The 23,526-nt window shown below is 39.6% G+C and overlaps 1 protein-coding gene and 1 long non-coding RNA gene across 11 annotated transcripts in view; one reads left to right on the top strand and one right to left on the bottom strand.

The window, feature by feature from the left end:
- The window catches only part of Efcab3 (EF-hand calcium binding domain 3), a 492,651-nt gene that overhangs the window by 182,504 nt on the left and 286,621 nt on the right, over positions 1 to 23,526 (bottom strand). For all 10 annotated transcript variants that reach the window (XM_039086129.2, XM_039086123.2, XM_039086125.2 and 7 more), the window contains 22 exons: positions 23,187 to 23,240; positions 22,420 to 22,524; positions 21,672 to 21,725; positions 20,988 to 21,092; positions 19,481 to 19,534; positions 18,617 to 18,721; positions 17,440 to 17,493; positions 17,075 to 17,179; positions 15,558 to 15,611; positions 14,673 to 14,777; positions 13,922 to 13,975; positions 13,145 to 13,249; positions 11,345 to 11,398; positions 10,682 to 10,786; positions 9,504 to 9,557; positions 8,507 to 8,611; positions 4,860 to 4,913; positions 3,993 to 4,097; positions 3,269 to 3,322; positions 2,279 to 2,383; positions 1,470 to 1,520; positions 669 to 773 (listed from right to left, as the gene is read on the bottom strand). In XM_039086129.2, the coding sequence (XP_038942057.1) occupies positions 669 to 773; positions 1,470 to 1,520; positions 2,279 to 2,383; positions 3,269 to 3,322; positions 3,993 to 4,097; positions 4,860 to 4,913; positions 8,507 to 8,611; positions 9,504 to 9,557; positions 10,682 to 10,786; positions 11,345 to 11,398; positions 13,145 to 13,249; positions 13,922 to 13,975; positions 14,673 to 14,777; positions 15,558 to 15,611; positions 17,075 to 17,179; positions 17,440 to 17,493; positions 18,617 to 18,721; positions 19,481 to 19,534; positions 20,988 to 21,092; positions 21,672 to 21,725; positions 22,420 to 22,524; positions 23,187 to 23,240 (1,746 nt within the window). The remainder of the gene's footprint in view (positions 1 to 668; positions 774 to 1,469; positions 1,521 to 2,278; positions 2,384 to 3,268; positions 3,323 to 3,992; positions 4,098 to 4,859; positions 4,914 to 8,506; positions 8,612 to 9,503; positions 9,558 to 10,681; positions 10,787 to 11,344; positions 11,399 to 13,144; positions 13,250 to 13,921; positions 13,976 to 14,672; positions 14,778 to 15,557; positions 15,612 to 17,074; positions 17,180 to 17,439; positions 17,494 to 18,616; positions 18,722 to 19,480; positions 19,535 to 20,987; positions 21,093 to 21,671; positions 21,726 to 22,419; positions 22,525 to 23,186; positions 23,241 to 23,526) is intronic.
- On the top strand, positions 7,098 to 8,132 carry LOC108352141 (uncharacterized). Its single transcript, XR_001840298.3, has 2 exons — positions 7,098 to 7,467; positions 7,926 to 8,132. It is a non-coding gene; the product is annotated as an uncharacterized LOC108352141 (long non-coding RNA).

The following is a 23,526-nucleotide window of genomic DNA, read 5'->3' as shown; positions in this document are numbered from 1 at the left end:
TTGGGCTAGTGAGATGGCTCAGCCGATAAAGGTATATGCTCTGTAACCCTGGCAACTTGAATCATAACTCGGCACCCAGGAGATAGTGATAAGAGAGAGTGACGTCATAAGTTTATGCTCAGCCTCTGCACACATCCATAGCATATACACTAACATACAGTAATGAAAATTAAAAAGAACTGTCTCTATGTTGCATGCTATTTAAGTTGAGACAGTGAAGTCGTGGAGTAGAGACCTTCCTCCTTGGGATGAGCCTCTCTACTCTAGCACCTGAAGGACTCTGTGTGCTAAATGTCGCTTTTTTTCCCCACTGATATATTTTCTTCTCCTCCACCTTTTTCTCACTTCATGATGTAAACAAATTAGTGGCCTAACAATAACATGCTTTATGAGTGATGTCATCTTTTGTCTCAGGGCTTCTTGCACTTACAATATAAAGTGTTAAAGACAACTGGGCAAGATCATCTATAACAATAGCTCCCCTCCCTCTCCCCTCCCCCTACCCCCTCCCCTCTCCCTGTCCTCTCCCTGCCTCCTTTTTCTCTTTTCTTTGTATTTTTAGAGGTAAATAAACAGAAGTAGAGTTAGAGAGTTTTACACAGCCCTACAGACAGAAACAAAGGAACAAAGGAACAAAACCAAGCTTCCAAGTGCCCCAGCTGGCTCACCATCAGCAGGCAGTGTTCTCAGTAGCCTTTCTTGTTCCTTCTCTGTGAGTTCGATCCCCAGGTTCTTTAAGATGTTTCTCATGTCAACGGAATTGATCTTGTCTCCTTTCAAAGAGGGAGTTGAGGGCACATGAGCTTTACAGGATGTGTCTGAGTAACGTGAACAATTACCATGGGTTGAAAAACTTTGGTCAAGTGGAAGAATCAATTACAGAGCCGATGGGTACACGCCACGGGAGCTACTGACTTTACATACACGAGAGGCGCTTTGTTGGTGCGACGCCACGGGAGCTACTGACTTTACATACACGAGAGGCGCTTTGTTGGTGCGTTTGTTTGTTTTACTAACATTAGAAAATATAACTTTTAGAATTAAAAGCTGATGAGAGAACTATGATAACATTGATTCTTACGAGCTGCTCTTCAGAAATATTTGTGTGGTAAGATGTTTGCTTCTTCCAGTGAAAATGGTGTTCCCATCATTCCTATATTTTATTTACTATACCATATTCTATAAGGTTTTAGACTACTTTAAGCCATTTGTGAAGTGAGGTACATTAAGGAAAACGGACAATATTGTATTCTGGTACAAAACACTTTATCATCTGAAGTTAGTCCAAGGGGCCTTAGATGTGATTATCTCAATATGAAACATTTTAATTTTATGTGATTCTAGAAATGCCATGGAAAAACTGAGGTGCCACTGATTGGAATTCCTAAATATTTTCTCTTCTTTTCAGTGACCTTTAATTTAAATAAATTTAACGTAAGTACTTACACTATCAGAAGGTACTTCCTCACCTGTAAAAGCCTTCAATTTTTTCATCAATGTCTCTAGAGAAATCTTGTTAGCTGGAAGAAAGCATGAGAATAAAAATGACAAACTGTCATTTATCATTTACAAAGACTCTCTCCTAGGCACTTTATATAGTTATTTAAGAAATACAGTGGTGAGGACTGGAGAAATGGCTCAGTGGCTAAGAGCCCTTACTGTTCTTCTAAAGTACCCAGGTTTGATTCTCAGTACCCAGATGCCTGTTACTCCAGGAGACCCAATGCCCACCCCTGGCTTTATCAGTGCTGCATGCATGTAGTATACAGACATACATGCAGGCAAAGCACTCATACACACAAAATAATACATTTCTAAGAAGAAATATGCAGGCAACATCTCCTGTTGTCTTATCCAATTCCATTGCCTCCGTGAATATCATGAAGAAAATCTTGAAAGTATAAAGGTCCCATTTCAATAGTATGAATCTCATTCACAATTCTAATATCCCAAACTCATCATGTGTGTTAGTGATGGGAAGAAATTCAGAAGTACCATTATCTCAAGATTCTGTATTTTGCTATTCAATGTGTAGAAGACTGTCTACTACTGGTCATGAGTGGAGATTAAAAATGTCACACACTCAGACATAGGCTTCAACACTAATTTTGCTTACTGTTTGCTTATATGCTTTCCCCGTATGTATAAATTTCTGATTACATGACACGAGGCCACCATTCCTAAGGCCCCTTACCCTAGGACTTTTATTGTTAAGGTCTTTCTTTTCATAAAGAAGTACTCTCCCAGTGTAAGTAGGATATTTGAAAGCCCCACTTACCATCAACAGGGAGATTTTGCATCAGATCCTTAAATTCGTTATCCTTGAGTTTGATTCCTAATTTATCCATGACAGATTTCAGGTTGCCGGTACTGACCATCCCACCTGAGGAAAGAGAGACTCATGAAGGAGGACACAAAGCTTCCAAGACAGCTTCCTAAAGCCTTTGGAGGTAGTTACCCTGCTGCCAACTCACACATTGTGCCAGTACTCAGAAAGATTGCATATAAATTCTTTTGGGAAGGTAGATCACACATTTTCTAATGCTTATTCATAGACTTTCTTCAGTTATTTACTAGTATTAGTAATGTCTAAAATAGGAAAAAACTATTTTATTTATATTAACATTATTTTGAACGGTCACATTCTACTGATAAACATTCTTAAGGTTTAGGTAGTGAAGGTGTTAAATGCAGTGATAAATTATGGCTTGCGATTGTAAGGCAAAGAAACTGTCCTCCCTAAAGTTGCTTTCAGTTAGAGCATTTTATCATAGCAACAGAGATGAAGCCAGGAGCACGAATATTGGTGTTTTCTTTGCAAGACGAGACTATATGAAGTAATGTGTTGTAATAACCAGCCAAATTTAGTCATTTATACTTTAAAGCATCATGTACATGATAAATATGTGTAATTTCATTTTAATAAAAATGAATACTGAGGAAATTCTAGTTCTGGAGGTAACTATTTCTTGTTTCTGAACAATATTTGGGGTTAATTTACAATGGCTGAACTCCAAGTCTAGTTTCTGTTTTCTCCTGACTAAATACGCTACTAATTTTTCAAATTGCCCTTTTTTCTACAAATGTGAAATCCTGTTGTTTCTTTTGTTCAAAAAAGGAAACGAAATCTTGAAAAAGTGGGGGTCTTCTTCCTTAGGTCTAAGATAGAGGCTCGGCAGCTGCAGTAAAGGCTGTGACAGCAATGGGGCATACGTTTATGTACAAGTACGTATGAGCTCTGGTGTCTCCAAAACTTACTGTCACTCACCTTTCAAAGTCTTCAAGCTTGCTAGCAACCTGTTTCGGTAGACCTTTCCGTCTTCTGTAAAGATACAGGATCCAAGTTACAGAAGTGTGTCTGATCATTAGCATTTGCTCAGGAAAACAGACATTTAGAATCTTCTCTAGAGATCTCCCTTCTTATAAAAACCGTGAGAGCCAATGAGATGGTAAGGGAGCTTGCTGCCAAGTCCAGTCTAACAACTCCAGTCGAATCCCCTGGATCCACATGGTGGGAGAAGAGAAGCTACTTCTACAAAGTTGTACATGACCTCCATACACGTACGGTGGAACAGGCACACCCACACCCATTACACATATGCATGTGTGTGGATAACAATGTTAGAGGAAATTGGGGAAGTTTAGTAGTCAGGTTCTATATCACACACACACACACACACACACACACACACACACACACACACACACACACACACACACCTCTTTTACTCTTCCCCAGCCCTGCTCATTCCTAAACTATCTCTTACTCTTCCCATGAATCCTGTCTCCCTTGGCATTGACAGCATACTAAAGAGGAATGTCCAGATCTAAAATGGAAGCCTGTGTAGAGAGAATTCGTGTCAGAGTACATGGACAATCTAATTTTTAATAGTTTCTGAGACAGTCTTTCTACTTAGTGTTACAAAAACGAGGATAGTTTTGTCACAGCAATCTAAAACCCTCTTTATCGCATTAATATTTAAGATGCTTACCATCAAATGGCAGCTTCTCCATCAGTTTGGTGAAGTCTTCATCTTTGAACTCTATCCCCATATTTTCCAGAAAACTCTTTACCTCATCAATACCAATTTTTTCTCCTTAATAATAAAGATTAAGATAATGACACACATGGAATTTTGCATAGTTATAAATAATTAAACTATTCAATATAAGCTCAGGGTAGGGATATCCACGGCCACTAAGATCTAGAGAGAACAACCTTCAAAGAAACATGATGTCTCTGTTGATGGCATCAAGTGAAGAGAGCTTGCTCTTAATGCTGGTTGTGAGAACATGCCAGTGGGGTACACTGAGAACGTAGTCAGCCCCAGAACCACTTTGAAATCCGACCCCATATTTTCTCCATCTCACTTAGGCTTCCTGAGATCGATATGACTGAGAGCAACGGTAGATACAAAAGAAACCCATTTCTGTAAGTGGCGGCTGACTTTGCTGTAGGATTGCTGGAAACCCTGCCAGTCCTTCTAAAGACTGGATGGTTTTTGGTCTAAGAACTTTCCTATCCAAATACCAATCAGGGCTGACTCTGCTTGGCTTCTGACATCAAGTAACACCAACCACACTAACAGACGAAGAAGAAAACACATTAGAAAACATTCCAATTTCTGGATGTTGGATTGAGAAACAAATAGGTGTTATAGAATTGGCGATAAAGACATGAGGGAAATCGTGTTGAAGCTGGAGAGATGGTTCTCCTAAAAGACCTCAACTTGGTTCATAACTGCCTGACCCAGGGATGAAGCATCCTACATGTGTCGTTTACTCACGGAGATGGTCACAAATGCACACATAAATGATACTTAAAATCCTTTACTGTAAAAAATTAGGATCTCACTTGCCTGTAAAGGTTCTTGCTTCATCCAATACCTTGGCTAGATCAACTTTTCCATTAGCTGTGAATAAAAGGTTGAAAGGAGAAATGCAATTAATGTGGTAAGTTCAGAAGCCAGGTGCAGAGGATAAGCAGTGGAAGAGCTTGCCCACAAATTTCCAGCCCACCTTGAAGTGGGTAGCACGATGCCTTACTAAAGAGTGACTTGGGCCCCTAAGGTCTCTGTTGTTCCACATGAATTTTAAGATTGCTTTTATATCCCTGTGAAAAACTGAAATTTAGTAAATTGAATGTAGATTGCTTTAAGTAATTTGGACACTGTAATAGTATTAATTCTTCCTACCTATAAATTGAAATTATTTTGGGTCTGTGGTTGGTTCCCTCTCTGGGGTTAGCAGATGTTCATTAATGTCTCAGAGGAAATGGTGCTATCCAAACTTAGAACTAAATATCTCCTTTCTTCACACAATTACCAGCCTAAAGTATTTTGAATTAACAATGGAAAATAGACTGATAATATTTAACCTCTTTAATTTTGGGGGGGTGTCTGGTCAGATTTTCTATTTCGGGATGATTCAGAATTGATAAATTGTCTAGAAATCGATAAAATGTCACTTTTCTAGGCTGTCCAATTCATTGCTTTGTAACTGCTCACACGCTTTGAGCTTTTGTACATCTGTGCTCTCAGCTATAATGTCTTCTCTTTAATCTTTGTGGGATTTTTTTATTTTTTTATTTTTTGAGCATTCTCACTTTTATTCTTAGTCTAGCCAAAGGTTTGTTGATTTCATTTCTATTTAAAGAAAAACAAATCTTAGTTTGGTCAGCATTTTCTATTGTTTTCCTAGTCTTTCACTTATTTCTACTTCAACCTTTTTTTTCAAGTAATATACATTATTTTATTAAAAATAATAAAAGCAACATCCTAAAAGTTTTTTTTTAATTTTTACTGGCAATTCCTATGAAGTTTGTTTCGCTACCATAAGAAATTAAAGAAACTTTTAAATATTTAAAAACATTCGACATCAAAAGCTTTCAATCTAACTGTATGTTTTAACCACTCAAAAAGCTACAAACATTTTTTTAAAAGTACTTTCACTTCAAAGAATCTCATCAGTTGAACAAAATTCTGTGTAGTTTTTACAGTGAAGCTAATGTCAAATTTCACATTCTTAGCAAAATGGTTGCCCGAGCACATACAGTCCACGCATTTTTGGACAGTCATTTATTCTTCATCCTGTCTTCTTTCTTCCTCTTTCTCTTCCTCCTCCCTCCTCCCTCCTCCTCTTTCTTCTTCTCCTTCTCCTTCTCCTCCTCCTCCTCACCCTCCTCCTCCTCACCCTCCTCCTCCTCACCCTCCTCCTCCTCGCCCTCCTCCTCACCCTCCTCCTCCTCACCCTCCTCCTCCTCACCCTCCTCCTCCTCACCCTCCTCCTCCTCGCCCTCCTCCTCCTCGCCCTCCTCCTCCTCGCCCTCCTCCTCCTCGCCCTCCTCCTCACCCTCCTCCTCCTCACCCTCCTCCTCCTCACCCTCCTCCTCCTCGCCCTCCTCCTCACCCTCCTCCTCCTCACCCTCCTCCTCCTCACCCTCCTCCTCCTCACCCTCCTCCTCCTCACCCTCCTCCTCACCCTCCTCCTCCTCCTCACCCTCCTCCTCCTCACCTTCCTCCTCCTCCTCACCCTCCTCCTCCTCACCCTCCTCCTCCTCACCCTCCTCCTCACCCTCCTCCTCCTCACCCTCCTCCTCCTCCTCACCCTCCTCCTCCTCACCCTCCTCCTCCTCACCCTCCTCCTCCTCCTCACCCTCCTCCTCCTCACCCTCCTCCTCCTCACCCTCCTCCTCCTCACCCTCCTCCTCCTCACCCTCCTCCTCACCCTCCTCCTCCTCACCCTCCTCCTCCTCCTCACCCTCCTCCTCCTCGCCCTCCTCCTCCTCACCCTCCTCCTCCTCACCCTCCTCCTCCTCTTCTCCTCCTTCTTCTCCGGTTTGAGCCTGTTGTCCCACCAAGACCCTTCTTTGCTGTTTCACCTTTATGCTCAGCACCGTACGCACAGCAATATCCTTTTCACACGCCTCCCTTAGCTTAGCTGCTCTCCGCTCATACGGTTGTTTATCTTTGACAGATTGCTCAGACCACATCTCACCCAGTTTCCTCGCAGTATCTCCGATAGACAGGCCTGGGCGTTCACTTTTGATCTCTGGGAGATGTTCAGAGCAAAACAGGAAGAAAGCAGTCGGTGGTCCTTTTCGAGCATTAGGATCTTCTTCCTTTCCTTTCTTATCGCCTTTCTCTCTGTCATAACGAGCCTAGTTGCTCTTGGCCAGATCTTCAAACTTTGACTCTTCCTTTGCAGATATGGTCTTCCATCTCTCGGGGCTTTTCTTTCAGAACTCACGGAAGTTGACTGGGGAGCTGGCGAGCCTCTTGTGCTCCTTCCGGCAGGTCTGCGGGAAGAAGGCTTTCGAGGACTTTGCGCCTTGTGGCTTGGAGCCTCTCTTGCCCATTCTGACTGCAGCTGGCACGGGCTTTCCCCTCAGAGCCCAACAGAGATACTTCCTTCCGGAAGCTCCAGTGTGAACGCTCCACTTCAACCTTTGATGTTTCTTACCTTCTGGTATGTTTGGCTTTAGTCTGTTTTTCCTTTTCTAGTCCCCTGAGGCTCACCGTTAGGATGTTTATTTGAGATCTCTGTTGATGGCCGTCCTTTATTCTAAGTTTCCCCTTTAGAACTGTTTTTTGATGTATCTCATAAATCTTGGGATTTTTTTATATTCCTTAAAAAAGGCTTTGTTATATTTATTTATTTTTCTTAATGTTTGACATGGTTATCCTTGTTCACTTCCAGCTCCAGCAAAGATGCATGAAATCCTCTTACCCACCACTCTTTCACTTTTGGTCTCTCTAAGTTCTTAAACTCAATTGAGTCAAATGGTTGGGTTTGATTTATCTACTCTTACAGTCTGCCTTTTGATTGTAGAATTTAGTCCGTTCACACTTGGTGTAGTTATAGGTAGGTAAGGAGTTACCCTTACCATTTTGTTAATTGGTTTCTATCTGTTTCAATATGTTAAGTGCTTCTGTTGTTTGAAGAAAGTCTTCGGCCTTCATGGAGACAGATACAAGAAGGAAGGAAGGACCTAGAAATTTGCCCTGTACTTCTTAGACCTCCTTTGACTTTTGGAACAGAAAAAAAAAAAAAAAAAACCTTGACAGTGGGTAAAATCTCTTAAGCGACGTGAGTAGGATTTAAAATAAATTTATTTCTAGGTATTTTGTAAATGTGCTTTGTTGCTTTAAATTGAATATTTTTGTTTCTAGCTATGGGGGAATGACTTAAAATTTTATATTTTAATCTTGTTCAAAGGCCCATGAACCAAAACGACATATCTAAAATTCAATGATTTTAATGGACTTTTCTTGTTTTATTTCCTAATTTTCAAAGGCACGTGAAAATAAAATCTTACTTAATTTTCTCACTTACGTAGTTAGAGGTTTTTGTTTTTTTTTTAAGCTGGTACTTAAAATGTTTTTTATAATGCTAGGGTTCCCTAAGATTTTGAAAACACTCAGCACCAAGTCAATCTGGTTTTTCAAATCTTAGCTGTAGGATTAAATGCCTTCTTCGGGGACAGACTGTTATGTAAGGGGCATACCGTCAACCGGCAGACTCTCTGCCAGCTGCTCCACTTCCCGTTCAGTAAGTTTGATACCCATGCTTTCCAGGAAAGCGGCCAGTCTTTTGACATCAACTTTTCCTTCTTAAGGGGAGGCGGGGGGCGGGGGGGAGAAAGACACAAAGAAAAAGGAGAGTAAATGAGAGATGCAAACCATGAAAATCACGTTTGTGTTTTTAATGACTGTGTAACTACTTTAAGAAAATATAAAAAAAATATACTTTGCATTTTTGTATTGTTATTAGTATTTATTACAAAAATCGTCTAAAATTTCCCAATAAAACAGAGAAGGTCAAGAGTCATAAGGTAATTGCAACCTGCTTTTAAAAACTCTTTTGGGCTGGAGAGATGGCTCAGGGGTCAAGAGCACTGACTGCTCTCCCAGAGGTCCTGAGTTCAAATCCCAGCAACCACATGGTGGCTCACAAACATCTGTAATGAGATCTGATGCCCTCTTTTGGTGTATCTGAAGACAGCTACAGTGTGCTCATAAATAAATAAATAAATAAATAAACAAACAAACAAACAAATAAATCTGTCTTAAAAAAAAAAAAAAACTCTTTCCTGGCCACAAACCTGTCAGAACCGAGAAGTTCTTTAGAAGGCTTAACGGCACTGGACTAGAGTCAGCTCACTGATGCATCATTTCCAATACTTGTAGTCAATATTAAAGAGTACTAATTCCATTGCCAGACTCCCAGATTGTTTTTGTCTACTACTGAATGATATTCCTAAAACTAACAAAACGCATGTGTTCTTTCTCTACAATTTTACTCTATGTATTTAGGTAACGAAGCCTTTTGTTACCTAAATTTAAAAATTTTTTTTTTCAATTTTTATTTTTTCCTCTTGGTAATAAATTTATGAGGAGTCTAAGTCTGATGTTTTCTTTGAGGAGGAGAGAGAAACAACGGCAGGAATACTTTATAAAGCCTGAGGATTTCAGACAGACGCCTTAGTGTGAGCTTTAACTCACCTTTGAGAGACTTCACAGCTTTCAGGACTCTTTTCCAATACACCATCCCGTTTTCTGTGTGGAAGCAAGATCATTTTGGGTGAGCCTTTTACATCACTCACGAACACCGGTGAGAGAAGAACAGAATGTTAAAGCAGCAAAGAATGAAAACAGACCTCACCACCCATCCTAGGGAACAGGGCATTTAAAGAGTCCGAAACCCAAAAGGAAAGGAACAACAGACGTTAAGACAGAAATGGAAGTCGGTAAGCAGAAGACTCAAGACAGCAGGTTTAAGAATCCTCAGGAGTGAAATAAAATGTAAGCCACAATATTAACAAGCTACAGGGTCAGGAAGAAGACAAACAGAGTGATGTCTGATGGGAAAGAGAGTGAAGATGGCTATGGATAGACAGTGTATTTTACAAATTGCATGAAAACACTTTCCAGATCCAAACACTATATATAAATTGGTTAATATTCCAGAGGGGAAAAGGCTTTTTCTTTTTCTTTTTCTTTTTCTTTTTTTTTTTTTGGCAGGGCTGGGAATTGAACCATGACCTCATGCGAGCAAGGGAAGCATGCTACCCTGGATGTAAACTATAAAATTGGTGGGAGACAAAAATAGCGAACTGAAACAGTTCACTTCCTGTTTTCCGTTGTTTACATACAACAACTCAAGAGGCTTTGGGCAATCACGTGGACTGTACCTTGATGATAGTGAAATCATTTATCTCATCACGACAGGTTCGGAGAAGAGTTCCGCGGCCCTGGAACCAAACCTCTACAGCGCTGCCAGTATGTCTTTATTCTAACCTTCGATTTAGGTACCATTTTAGAATTATAGAAAGGGCAAATATAGCGTGAAGAGTTCTCCCAACTCTCTTCCTTTGGCCGCGTGTTTTGCGAGCCACCCTAACTTGCATCCGTCGTATCGGACACACCCAGATAATAGATGGACTTGATCTTGTCAATCGCTCCTTTGCTGCCACTGTTCAAAACGATGGACGGAGCTGCCACGCCTCTAATTTTTCACTGTCGGCTGCTGCCTTAGTCTCTTGTCTCATCATTTCCACAAGTCGTTTATTTTATAATATATTCTTTAGATGGTCTAGACCTTCTAGGCACTGAAATTTGCATTTCCCTCCCAGGCTTGTTCAATTACGGTCCGGAAACTCTGGTGGCTTTTCAAGTCTTACCGTCCACGGGCAGCATTCTCAGCAGGTTTATGTACTCCGGACCGGTAAACTCGACCCCCAACTTCCTTAGCAGATTTCTCACATTACTCACAGCAACCTTCCCCCCTAAAAGATCAGACACAGTGGGAGGTGGGCACATTAGTTGTCTCCAAGTTTAGGCTGAGTAACAGAAGCAGAACACAGTTCTTCCACCCTGCCCTGGGTGGGAGGAACTCTGGGGTGTTTGCGTGTTCCTTAAGCATTTACACGGGCTCTCTTTAGAGTCTAGAAAAGCTAAATTGGGCTTTATTACTGTGAAATCAGCACATACGGTGGCTAGTATAAATAATCCTCCAAGAATGCATTTTACGCTTTCATTAAGGTTTCAGTTGTCAACTGTGTTAACTGAATCTTATAAAAACTCAGAGTGCCCTTTCCTGAGCCTGCGTATTTCACAGAGAGATTAGGAACTAAGATTCTACACAACACAGGATTCCTTACTAAGACAAAGTCCTATAGGTGTTTTATTTGTACTGTTTTGGCCACATTTTGTCAAATTTATGCAATCTAAGACTTTTCTTCTACTGAATCTAATTTCAGAGCAGCGTGGAAAAACAACAGAACAGTACAAATTATTATAATGGTCTGAAGAAGGCTTTAGTCTGGCAAGAACTCATCACTGACCTCTGAAAGCATTTGCTTCTTTTATCATAGCTCTTATATCGATTTTCCCAGTAGCTGCAAGATACACGAATAATGAGAATAAAGATCAGAAACAAGCACGATTTATAATAGTCATCACAGCACTCTTCCTTAGTGTGAGACGGAAAGGGTTTTAATCCCACAGTGAAGCTTTATTGACAACGCAGCTTTTGGAAGTTTTAGCCACAAAAGAACGCTCTGGAGTGTTTCTCTTCAGCTCTTCACTCTGAGGTGAGCATCTGTTAGTTAGCCTGACCACAGGAACAACATTTTAACACAAGTTTACGCTACATGGCAACACACTAAGAAAATCTCCATTCACATACAGTTGGCTCATATCACAATCCATGCAATGTTATAATTAAACTGTACGGACTTTACCAATGCTTCAATTACACACAGACGTGATTAATGTCACATATTAGTGGCACAGCTTTTCTATACCAGATATTTAGAGGTCTGTTTTTAATGACTGTCAGCCTACCATTTACATGGTAGTAAAAGACATAATTTAAAATATAAATTATGTCTATACACTATTGCTCATGTATGAAATTCTTAAGAGATCAAAATAAATAGAAATGAAACAACCAGTATGATTGAAAATTTAATTTAGGGATTTTTTAATTTTCTGTAATGTTTTGTAATGCCTCTTTAAAACTGGTAAAAATAATGTATATATGTACGTATGTATGTATGCATGTATGTATGAATGTATGTGTGCATGTATGAATGAATGCATGTATGTATGTATGAACATATGTATGAATGAATGAGTGAATGAATGAATGAGTGAATGAATGAATGTATATGAATCAGTGTTTTTCCAGATCTTGGAAAAGAGGGTCTCACTACAACATGCTGATCAGTCTCACTTGTATCTCGGTCGATGACAAGGAACCAAATAGGTGGTATACTACTGTTACTTCTTTGAAACTTTTTCTCTGTTTTATATTGACTAGAGGAAATAGCCTCTGCCAATGTGAAGCCATTCGGAGAGGTTTGATCCTTATCCCTACAAGCTGGTCTCTGCTTTTCCACCATTTTATCTTTAAATTGCTTGCACCCCAATACACTTCCTTTGCACTGTCCCACTTGCTTCCTTTTTCCTTTTGCCTCCTCATCTTGGCCCTTTGTAGTGACTCCTCAGCCAGATATAGAATTCACAGTGAAAGAACTCATTCTCTTGCTGTAAATGCTAAGAGGAAGGATTTATTCTTACTTTAGCTGTGTGCGTGCATGTGTGTGTGTGTGTGTGTGTGTGTGTGTGTGTGTGTGTCTGTCTGCATGTAGGTCAAAGGATAACCACAGTTGTGCTTCCTCAGATGCTATCATCCTTGATTTTTAAGACAATGTCTAAAGGTTAGACTAGGCTGGCCGTCCAGGGAGCCCAAGGTACAAGGCAGTCTATCTCCACCTCTCCAGTGCTGGAATTAAAAGTGAGCGTATGCTATCATACTCAACGTTTTAATTATAATACTTAACTTTTTAAGTTGCTTGATGTCCATAGCATTTTGAAGTTCTGCGTACTTAATCGCAGAAGGTTAGATTATGATAATACTGACAGCGATGATAGAACTGATAGAATTTGGTCCTCACAAAGCTTTATTAATTAGGTATTCTCAATATGCTTTTATATAGATGAAGAAAGTGGGGCACAGAAAGGACATCAAGATGATATGAGCATTCAAAAGAAGAGCCGGATTCAAATCAGTCAGCCTGGCTCTGGAGTCTGCATTTTAAACAGCTTTGCCATTCTGATGCAAAATGGTGGGTGCTTACCAGAAACAGGCAGGTTTTGTTTCAGATCCTTAAGTTCTGAATCTGAGAGGTCCATCTCTGTGTTCTTCAGAAACATGTCCACTTTATCAGGCTTGATTTTCCCTTCTTAAAAAGAGATACAGCTAAATGTAAAAGATAGTAACTTTAAAATGGGTCAAAAAATAGATGACCCCGTTCTTTGCTATTTAGGTAATAAAATGATTGTTGTTAATTGAACTTTCAGTTCGATGGAACGTGCTGTCAATTACATTTTAAAAGTTGTGAACATTTAGATTTCATTTGGGAGTCTGATAAACTTTTGAGAATTTCCAGAGGAATGGGGAAATTTCCTCTGCAACTTAAAATTAAAAATATAAAATTGAATGCAATTGACTTTATTGGCACTTCTAGGTTCCTAGAAGAGATAAGTTCATAGAAAGTGGAACAGAGGTGGTCAGGAGCTGGGGGAAGGAGAAAATACTAGTGAATCCCTAACAGGTACAGAGTTTCTGTTCACTATGACAAAAGGCTCTGAAGGTGAGGAGTGGGCACGGCTGTACAGCACCGTGAGTGCAGCACCTAATGTTAGTGGTGCGTGCACTTAAAATGGTAAACTGTGCTGTGAGTGGTTTACCTCAGTAAAGATGGCAGCTTACGGGGGCTCTACAGAAGATTTTAATGACAAGGATAAAGACTGAGCCTACCAGAAGGGTCGTTCGTGTCTGAATGTCCAGGAAAGAAAGTAAGCAAACCATGAGGTCTTCTTGTATGTTTGCTTTTACACCACAGTTCTCTTACCTTTAAGGGTCATTAAACCCTTCATCAATCTCTTCTGATAAGTCTTCCTATTAGCTGTAAGAAGAAACAATTCAGGCCAAGGAGAAATCAATTATTATGACAGTATTAAAAAAAACCATCTCAGAAGTATGTCTCTAAACCAAGTCCTTGTTTTCTTTCTATGTAAATCAACGCATAGAAACATTTTATGACATAGGATTTTGAAAAATTTGAGCATCTTTTTCTGTCTGGCATGTGTGTGGCAGACTTTTTGCTGCTGTGAGATTAACCTGAGAGAATCAACTTAATGGAGGAAAGATTTATTTCGATTCATGGTTTCGGGGATTTTAGATCACGGTCGGCCCGTCTCATGTTTCTGGAACAGAGATGAATGAGTACACCACAGCAGAAATGCCTGATGTGGCTGAGATGCTCTCCTCACAGCTGAGTAGGACAGAGTGTCTGTACAGAAGCACACAAACCCTGGCTTCCCAGAAGGTTACACTGAGGGGGTTTACTAGCAGAACCGTAGCTACTTTAGGCTGGATGGTTCTTATATGCAGCAGGGCTGTCTTATCCACTGAAACTTGTTTATTACTCTAAGGGTGTTATTAACCCATGGCGTCAGCCCACTAGTTACCAGTGGTACCCCCCACATCTGCCCCTGCCAGATGCACCACAGAAAGCCTGCCTCTAGATGCTGCCAATGTCTGCTCAGCATAAAAACTGTCCCCTGCCGAAAATCACAGCTGTGTCTATTTTAAACACTTACCATCAGCTTGTAAATTTTCCACCAGCCTTAGGAATTCCTTGTCTGTAAGTTCTATCCCCATGTCTTCCACAACATCTGCTAAATCGTCCATGTCAATAACCTCTCCTGTAAACAATAAGAATAAAAAAATCTAAGAACTTTAAAATTACTTAAACATTCTCAGCATTGTTCTCAAGTGCTGTACCAAGAGCAAATCTTCAATATAAACAGAGGTAAACAGCATCTTCTTGTAATCACGGGGAAAGTGTTATACATGCTAATGTGTGGAGTAAAGCATCACTATAGACCAGAATATTCTTGGTGGTCTGGATTCATAAATTAGTAAAATTTGTTAGCCTTTTTGTAACATCTGTATCCTTAACCGAAGCTTTGCTTAATTGATTAATCATACGTCATTTAATCTCAGTAGTCAAATATGTTGTGGAGAAATAATTAAGAAGAAAAAAAAAGTCCTGTTAAAAAGAGGCGATTAAAATTTTGCATAGAGAGGCTGGCTAGAGAGATGGCTCAGTGGTTAGAGGACTTGCTGCTCTTGCAGAGGACTAGGCTTGATTCCTGGCATTTACCACAGTGGCTCACAACTATCTATAACTCTAGTTCCATGAGATCTGATACCATTTTTAGGCCTCCAGGGGTTCCAGACACTCATGTGGTCTACACACATACATGTAGGCAAAACATTCGGACACATAAATACTTTTACACAAAATAATAACTGAAATATAGCTAGTCTGTATTCCAATTCTAGGAAATTAGAGATATAGCACTCATAAGTGAAAGGGAAAATACCTGAATAAAGGTGATAACCATGATATGTGGATCATAAACGTAATTTAGTAGGATTATTTATGTCCTCAGGTTCATCCTGAGTACTTTATCACTCACCTCTAGCGGCTTTTACTGTGTCTAGAAGCTTACTGAGACTAATCTTCCCATCAGCTATGAGAAAAGACGTAATCAATTAGATCTCTTTATGTATACAACATGCCTATTTATAACTCGAGCCAAAATCTAATCTTTTTGTTGTATTTTTCAAGTCATATATAGTTTATAATTAATAGAATTGGGCAAATCTTCCAGCAAAATAAGACCATCAGTCTCCTATCTTATATGGCCTTTCACATTTTTCCTTAGAAAGAGTGTAAAATTTGACTTGCATTAGCCATAATGTTCTATCAGTGATCATCACAAAAGGGAAATTTTCATCTTTTGGTCAAAATACTCCCCTCTTATATGTTCTATTACCTTGGCTTTCTGGATACTTATTTCTATTTATTGGAGACAACTACTAAGACATCTTACTGTTCTCCATATAGATCCTTATTAAAATATTTGGTAATTTGGGCTGGAGAGATGACTCAACGGAGCACTGAGGTGGAGCAGAGAACTGACTGCTCTTCCAGAGGTCCTGAGTTCAATTCCCAGCAAGACATCATGGATGCCTTCTCTTGGTGCATCTGAAGAGAGCGGTAGCATACGCACATACATATAATAAATAAATAAATCTTTTAAAAAAGTTTATATAAAAGAGGAAAGTGTTTTAAAATATTTGATAATTTGTTTATTGAATATATGACACTAGTAACAGTTTATATAATAATTGGCTTTGGGGATATGTGTGAGACACTGCTGGTGTCTACAAATCAGTCATAAGAAACAGAACCTAACTTGGTGATTCTCTGTCACATGACCAAACACCTCAGACTCAGCCCTTCCTAAGCAAGTCCATGAGGTAAACTGTGTCAACCTGAGGCCAAGGCTTAGATGGGGAGCAATGGGATAAATATAAAACAATGGAGTTGAGAAAATAGAAGTTGGTTCTTTGGAAAGATCAATAAAATTGGAAAATCTTTAGCCAGCACCATAAAGTTAGAAATGGAAAGAATGCTTTGTAATACTTGTTAAAAAGCCAGTACTGTGCCAATACCAAAACCAGATAAAGACAGAACAACAGAGCAATCTCCCTGTTGACCACAAACAGAAACATATTCAGTAAAACACTTAGAAACCTCATCTGAGAACACACAGAAGGATCATTCGCCATGATCAGGCTGCCTTCATTCCAGAGATAAAGACACAGTTCAACATATGCAAACCAATAAATGGAATTTACCACATAGCTGAGTATGAGGACATGGATCCCAGAGTCACTCAAAAGCACCAGAAAAGGCCTTTGAGAAAACCTGACATCCTTTATGAAAAGAAAAAAAAAACCCTGAATATGCAAGGGATAGAGGGGACAGAGCTCAACATAATGAAATATAATTAATTCTTTCCTGGCTCTGTGGAATTTTCATAGTTTCCAGGAACATCTAAATCTGGTACCCATAACAGATACTTTAAACTTTAAATAATCCTTTGAACTTTAAAAAATATCGGGATGTTGCATATTTAGTGCTCACCTTTAACTATGAGGCTATCTCTTAGAATTTTCTGTTCTTTTTCTGTGAGCTCAAGTCCCATGTTGCTAAGAACTTTGTCCAGGTCATTGACATTAACCATCCCTCCTTAGAAAGAAGGAAATGAGACAGTTAGACAGTTTTAGTGCATTCAAGATCCAACTACCCCTGCATCTTATTTAATAGATGTTATTACCTAAAATGTGAGGTGGGAAGTAAAAGTTTGTAAAAACTCGAGGCTCTACGCAGGGATACAAGTAAGACTATTTGCTAATGAAACCAATTTGTCAGGAAGCATGGGCAATTAGTAAGTGTCTAATATTTAAAATACAAATACAGACATGGAAATTTAATATTTGAGCCATTACCTTCATGTGACTTTATAGAATCCAGCACTTTATTCTGATAGACCTTTCCGGCAGCTATGAGGAAAAAGTAAATTCACCTTAGATGAAGATCATGTAGATTAGGACATGTCTTAGGACACTCTAAAAACTGCTTTTACATTTACTCTGAAATGAAAGTTGGAATGTCAAATTCCTGGGAAAGTGACAGATCTCTGGGAGCTTTGTCCCCTGAGCTATTATTTTGTGTTAGGACTGCTTCCAAGCTTTAGCACTATGACTGCCTTTACCACCGTCACCATGGCCACCACACAGCATCCAACCACAGTCACTCAGTCATTAATAGCCATTAGCATCCACCAGTGTTTAACTCCACACCGATCACTTTTCAAGGTCCTTCATTTCATTCAGTTCTTACTCCTATTTTAAAGATGTGGAACTCAGGATGTGGAACAGTTAAGTAACTTGTCCAAGATAACACAGCGACAGGTAGAGGAACCAGGGTTTGGGTCTGTGCACTCAGACTTGTGACTCTTCACCACTTCACTACACCATTGCTTCCTCTTACTTCTTCCTAGTCCTTGTACTAACTTTCCACTCTCTATTTCCCTTTCTTTTTCTGATCAGACCTAAGCTTGGATAAATATTAAGTTATAGTAATCACTTGCCTTTGAAGGTTTTCATGATTTAAGAGGTGAAATTTAATTAATAATTGCATGTCTTCTATATAACCTAGAATCGAATTAGAGTTAATGGATGTGGTGGTTTGAATACGCTTGGCCCAGGGAGTGGCACTATGTGGTGGTGTGGAGTAGGTGTGGCCTTGGAGGAAGTATATCACTGTGAGTGTGGGCTTTAAGACCCTTGTCCTAGCTACCTGGAAGACAGTCTTCTCCTAGCCACCTTCAGATAAAGATGCAGAACTCTCAGCTTCTCCTGTACCATGCCTACCTGGATGCTGCCATGCTCCCCTCTTGATAATAATGGACTGAACCTTTGAACCTGTAAGCCAGCCCCAATTAAATGCTGTCTTTATAACAGTTTCCTTGGTTAAGATGCCTGTTCACAGCAGTAAAACCCTAACGAAGACGATGGAGTTCTAGAATTATTAGTGTCATAAAATTATTAATGTTATAGAAAGTTCTTATATGTGCTTATAAATAGCCCTTTGTGAGGCTAAAGAGGCAACAGCATGGCTCACCATCAGTAGGCAGGGTTTCCTTGAGCTCTGAACATTCTGCCTCTGTTAGCTCGATCCCCAGGCCTCTGAGATAATTCTGAAGATCGTTTGCATCAATCTTGTTTCCTTAAAAAAGAAAGAAGGAAGGAAGGAAGGGAAGGAAGAAAGAGAATTAGTTGAGAATTTAGGGACTCACTTAATGATTTCAAATAATGCAATTCTCATGCCAATCTCACAAGTCACCTACAATTTGAGACCAAGCAAGGGAAGAATGAAATTATCCCCTATTTCTGGAAATGGAAAAGAGGAGAAAGAATGAGAAGGGGGAGCAGGAAGTAAATGGGGAGAGGAAGCAGAAGTAGAGAAGAAAGAAAGGATGAATCTTTATGGAGAAAACATTAAAACAGTTGAACTTATTGATGTTCTCTTTAAGTCTGAGGTCAAGGCATACTGAATCGGAGCTGCCTAATTGTCTAGTGACCAGAGCACCATAGATGAGCGATTTAAACATTCATGACCTCTCCAGGCTTTGATCTGGTTGATGTGACTAAGCATAAGTGGTTGTAGTAACAAGGGTGATGGTTTTATATATTTGCTCTGCCTACACCTCAAACTGCAAATAAACAATACAGCAATTAGTGGTTTGTTTTGTTTTGTTTTGTTTTTTTAAGGAAACGAATTACAAGGGGAGGCAACATGCTATGAACACACAACCTTTTGGTCTATTTTAAAAACCTGAGTCGTGTACTGTCCAACTGCAGTGACTACACTCTCAATAGTAATAAAACCCTACACACCTTTAAAGTCACCGACCAGGAAGCTAGACAATGTAAGTAGGAAACCATGTACAGCTCAAGGGCGGCTACATGACGAGTGTTTACTCACCAGAAAAGGTTTTTACTCCATCCATTATCGTTTTAAGAGCAACATTCCCATCAGCTTCAAGATAATTCAGAAACAAATCATTAACACAGATTAAAATTTTGATACAAGATACAAAGGAAAGCACCTTCTAAGACTTGTTCTAGAATGATCTTTACTGTTTTACTTAACATTTCTTTCAAGGTTGAAAGAGACACATTGTCTTACATGTTAAAATTTTTATAACAGTTAACTCTGCATTTCCTCTTTTGAGTTACTGTAGACACACACACACACACACACACACACAGACAACATACACACACACAAACACACACACAAAGTTGAATTTCAAGTCTTCCCTTGGAATTAATTTTCTTGGAAATTGTAGAATATACCTTTCTCTCTAATATACAGAGGAAGTAAAACCTACAACTGGATCCCATCACATGCTGGTTGGTCAACTGATTTGAGGAGATTGTCTAATCTACAAATAATTATTAACATTTTTGTTACAGTTCGATTTGCTATTTAATAGTAAATGCTTACATAAACATTTTTAGAATACTGTACCTAACTGCATTACTTAGCAGTCAACTGCACACTGTGGAGACCAACTAAATTCAATGAAGTGCACTGGCTATTGGGAACTTCCTCTGTGTTTAGCATGGTTTCTTAAGTAATAAGCACAGAGCAGTCCTTGGAAGGAAAGCTTCACTAAGATATCAGGTGGTGGTAAATCTGAGAAATGGCAGAGGATGATGCCAAGTGCTGCGATTGAAGTTTGAAGAGAGGGTACGAGAGGTCTCATGGAGGTGACATTTGAAAAGACCTAAACATGAGGGAGTGGGATAGGTGAATGTCCGAGAGATGGGCACTTCAGAGTGAGTGAAAGGCTTGCAAAGGCAGCATGCTGGCTCATGTGTCTAAGGAAAATGTCTTTAGAATGGGTGAAACTATTCTAGCCCAGGGCTATGGGAACACTAAACAAATCATATAATGCCTTCTGGGTCATAGTAAGAACTCTGACTTTAACCCTGGGAGAAACAAGGAAGCTTTGAAAGGGATTTTGAGTACAGGTGTTTCATGTTGTGATTTGTATGTTAACAGGATAACTTCAGATGCTGTGTAGAGAACCAGACTGATATCCAATCCTTAGATTATTACAACTGGCTGTCTTCAGACTGTGGCTTTCCTGTCCCAGTGCCTGGCTCTACCCTGGTTTCCCTGTTCATCCTCTGGATTACTGGAGCATCTTCTAACTGTTCTCTGTCCCCTCCCTATACTCTCATTAGTCCTCTATGAAGCATCCGGGGTAGGCCCGGCACACATGCGGTGCAAAGACACAACACACACACAAGCAAAACACCCATGTACAATATACACATAGCTTGCAGTCTTACAGATTTCCTCCTCTTTAACTGCATAGGAAGAGCATGCCATAGGAGGGTGGACTGACGACTGGAAGGCTGATGGTGTGTATAGGGAAACCCCTCTGCTCCCAAGAAGCTCAGTGAGGTTACAGGCTTACCATCCATCTGCAGATTCTCAATCAGGTCTTTAAATTCCTTTTCTTCGAGTTTCACACCCATGCTTCCCAGAAGAGAATCTACTTTTGTGGCACTAATAGTCCCTCCTTGTGAAAGACACAGACATATGAGCAAAATTGAAAGAACCAAATGTCTCAAAGTTATCACATTTTATGCACTGTTATCTTGCCAAGATAACACAGACCCACAGCTCAACAAATAGTAACAATGACAAAGAGAATCCTAGTGGACTTAGTAGTAGAGACCATCCCATGCAAAACTGGCCCCAAGCACCATCTACCCAGCATGCACTGCGAAAGGGTTAGGTCATGTGCACTGATGGAGGTGATGGGTTTTGTGATTTTTTTCTTTTGTTTTTGTAAATTTACCTTTTGTTTTCTGAAGCTTCAGATTGTTTCTATTAATGGCCAAGTGCCCTATATAAACCAATCTTTATTATCCCCCTCTTTAACATCCCAAATGAAGTCTCCTTCGTTTGCCTTTGCCCTGAGTGCCACACTTACCAGAATTTGCGGCATCTTTCTAAGACAGAGAGAAAGCAAAGAGAGCAAATGGCAAACAGCCCACAAGAGATGTCTGAGTGCAGTAACCACAGCATCCACGACATACAAATGAAGAAGCAGAGAGTTCAGGTCTCTCTGCACATCATCACGGCTCTCACTCACCTTTAAGAGACTTCAGGCTGTCCATCAACCTATTTTTATAGACCTTTCCGTCTTCTGTAAGAAATGAACATGCCAGGTCATGTCAGGGAACATACGAAAGCTATAATTTGTAAAAGACTTATTTGATTATGTGCATATGTGAGGTCAATCCAAAGTGATCCAATCAAGAAGCCAAGAGTTTTTTAGGACACTCTTCCCCCAACCCCAACCCTCCATGAGCAACAGTTGCTGTTAGTTCTGGCTACCTTGCTCGCTTTCTTCTTCACACCCTTGTGATTCATCTATTTCATCTCTATTATACTTGTCCAAATGTGTTTCTTTATCATGATTTAATGTTTAGTTTAATGGGAATTCATGCTTGCAACACAGGTCTGTGCAAAGGATCTCAAGATATGTGTTCTTTCTTCCGCAATCAAATAAAGGTAATTTTAAAGATTGCCACCAACAGGGACTAGAGAGTTTGTTCCCCACAACCCACAGGGGGTGGGGGGAGACAATAGGCACTGAGGAAGAGGATCTCTGGCCAGCCATATACTCTTAAAGAGCAACTGAACAGCTCCACCTCCTCCTACCCCTGCTCTCTCTCACACACAGCCCCAGGTTCTCCCTCCCCACTCACACATGCCCCTAAGTTCTCCCTCCCCCCTTTTCTTGGTTTCGACAGGATCTAAGTGTATAGCCATGGCTGGCCTAAAATCTCTACAGCACTATGTTCTTTTAAAGAACTAATGCTAATTGAAATTCTCACCATTAACTGGCAATTTTTTTAGCAACTTCAACAATTCTTTTTCCGTGAGGTTGATTCCCATTTCTTCCAGAACATTTTGAACATCTTTGGTGTCAGTCTCTTCCCCTTCAAAAACACAAAATGAAATAATTTAAACAACACCTACTTCTAAAAACACTTAGAACATCCATCACATCTCAACCTATTCCAGATTAATTTACTGATTGATAAGGACAGTGTTACACACACACACACACTCACACACTCACACACACACACATACTCACACTCACACACACACAACTGGATTTGTAAACAGATAATTTTGTCTAATGCTAATGAAGTGCCTCATTTCATATTAATAAAAGTAAGCCACACCAGTTAAAACCTGTTGTGAGCTATCAACACAAGAAAAAGAGGCTCATATAATTTCCTAGTGAATCGGGACTTTACTATCTGCATAAGCATGTTATCATGTCAGGTCGTGTTTCTGAGCATCTTTAAATAATAAAATCGCCTACATTTATATCATATTTTACTCTTATCATTCAGTGATTTAATCCAGATTTTGCCTTTTCCTCTTCTATATATGAATATTTTATGTCATCTATGAATATCGAATAATTTTGTACCAAGACACAAAACTAAAATTTATTACAAAGCCAAAGACCATAGAAGCACAGTTCTAGAACACTAGATAAATCAGATTGAAAGGTTACCAAACAAAAGATAAAGTGGTAATAAAAATGAAATATAATGTATACTCTTCATTTATATTAATTTATCACCTGTGAGAGTTTTCACTGCGTCCATCATCTCAGTAAGTTCAGCTTTGCCGTTAGCTGTAAGATTAAAAAAGTAGAATGCTTGAGCACAATGGAGTGTTGTTCAACCACAAAAAGAATATTTCATCAGTTCACCAAACGGATGGACCCAGATCAAAGACATTGTGCTAAATGGAATTACTCAGAAGGAGAAAGAAAAGTTCCACAGCCTACTCCGATCTTCAAACGTAGGTTGTTTTTGTTTCTGTTTTGGAAAAGCCAGTAAGAATTTAAGAACATTGATTACTAGAGGTTCTGATGCATAGGGGGCAAAAGGATAGTTGGAGATTAGATAGTAGGTGTT

The sequence above is a fragment of the Rattus norvegicus genome, chromosome 10, assembly GCF_036323735.1.
Source record: "Rattus norvegicus strain BN/NHsdMcwi chromosome 10, GRCr8, whole genome shotgun sequence".
NCBI classification, from domain to species: Eukaryota; Metazoa; Chordata; class Mammalia; order Rodentia; family Muridae; genus Rattus; species Rattus norvegicus.
Note: the sequence above shows the minus strand (reverse complement) of the source record. Positions and strands in the feature narration are given on the sequence as shown.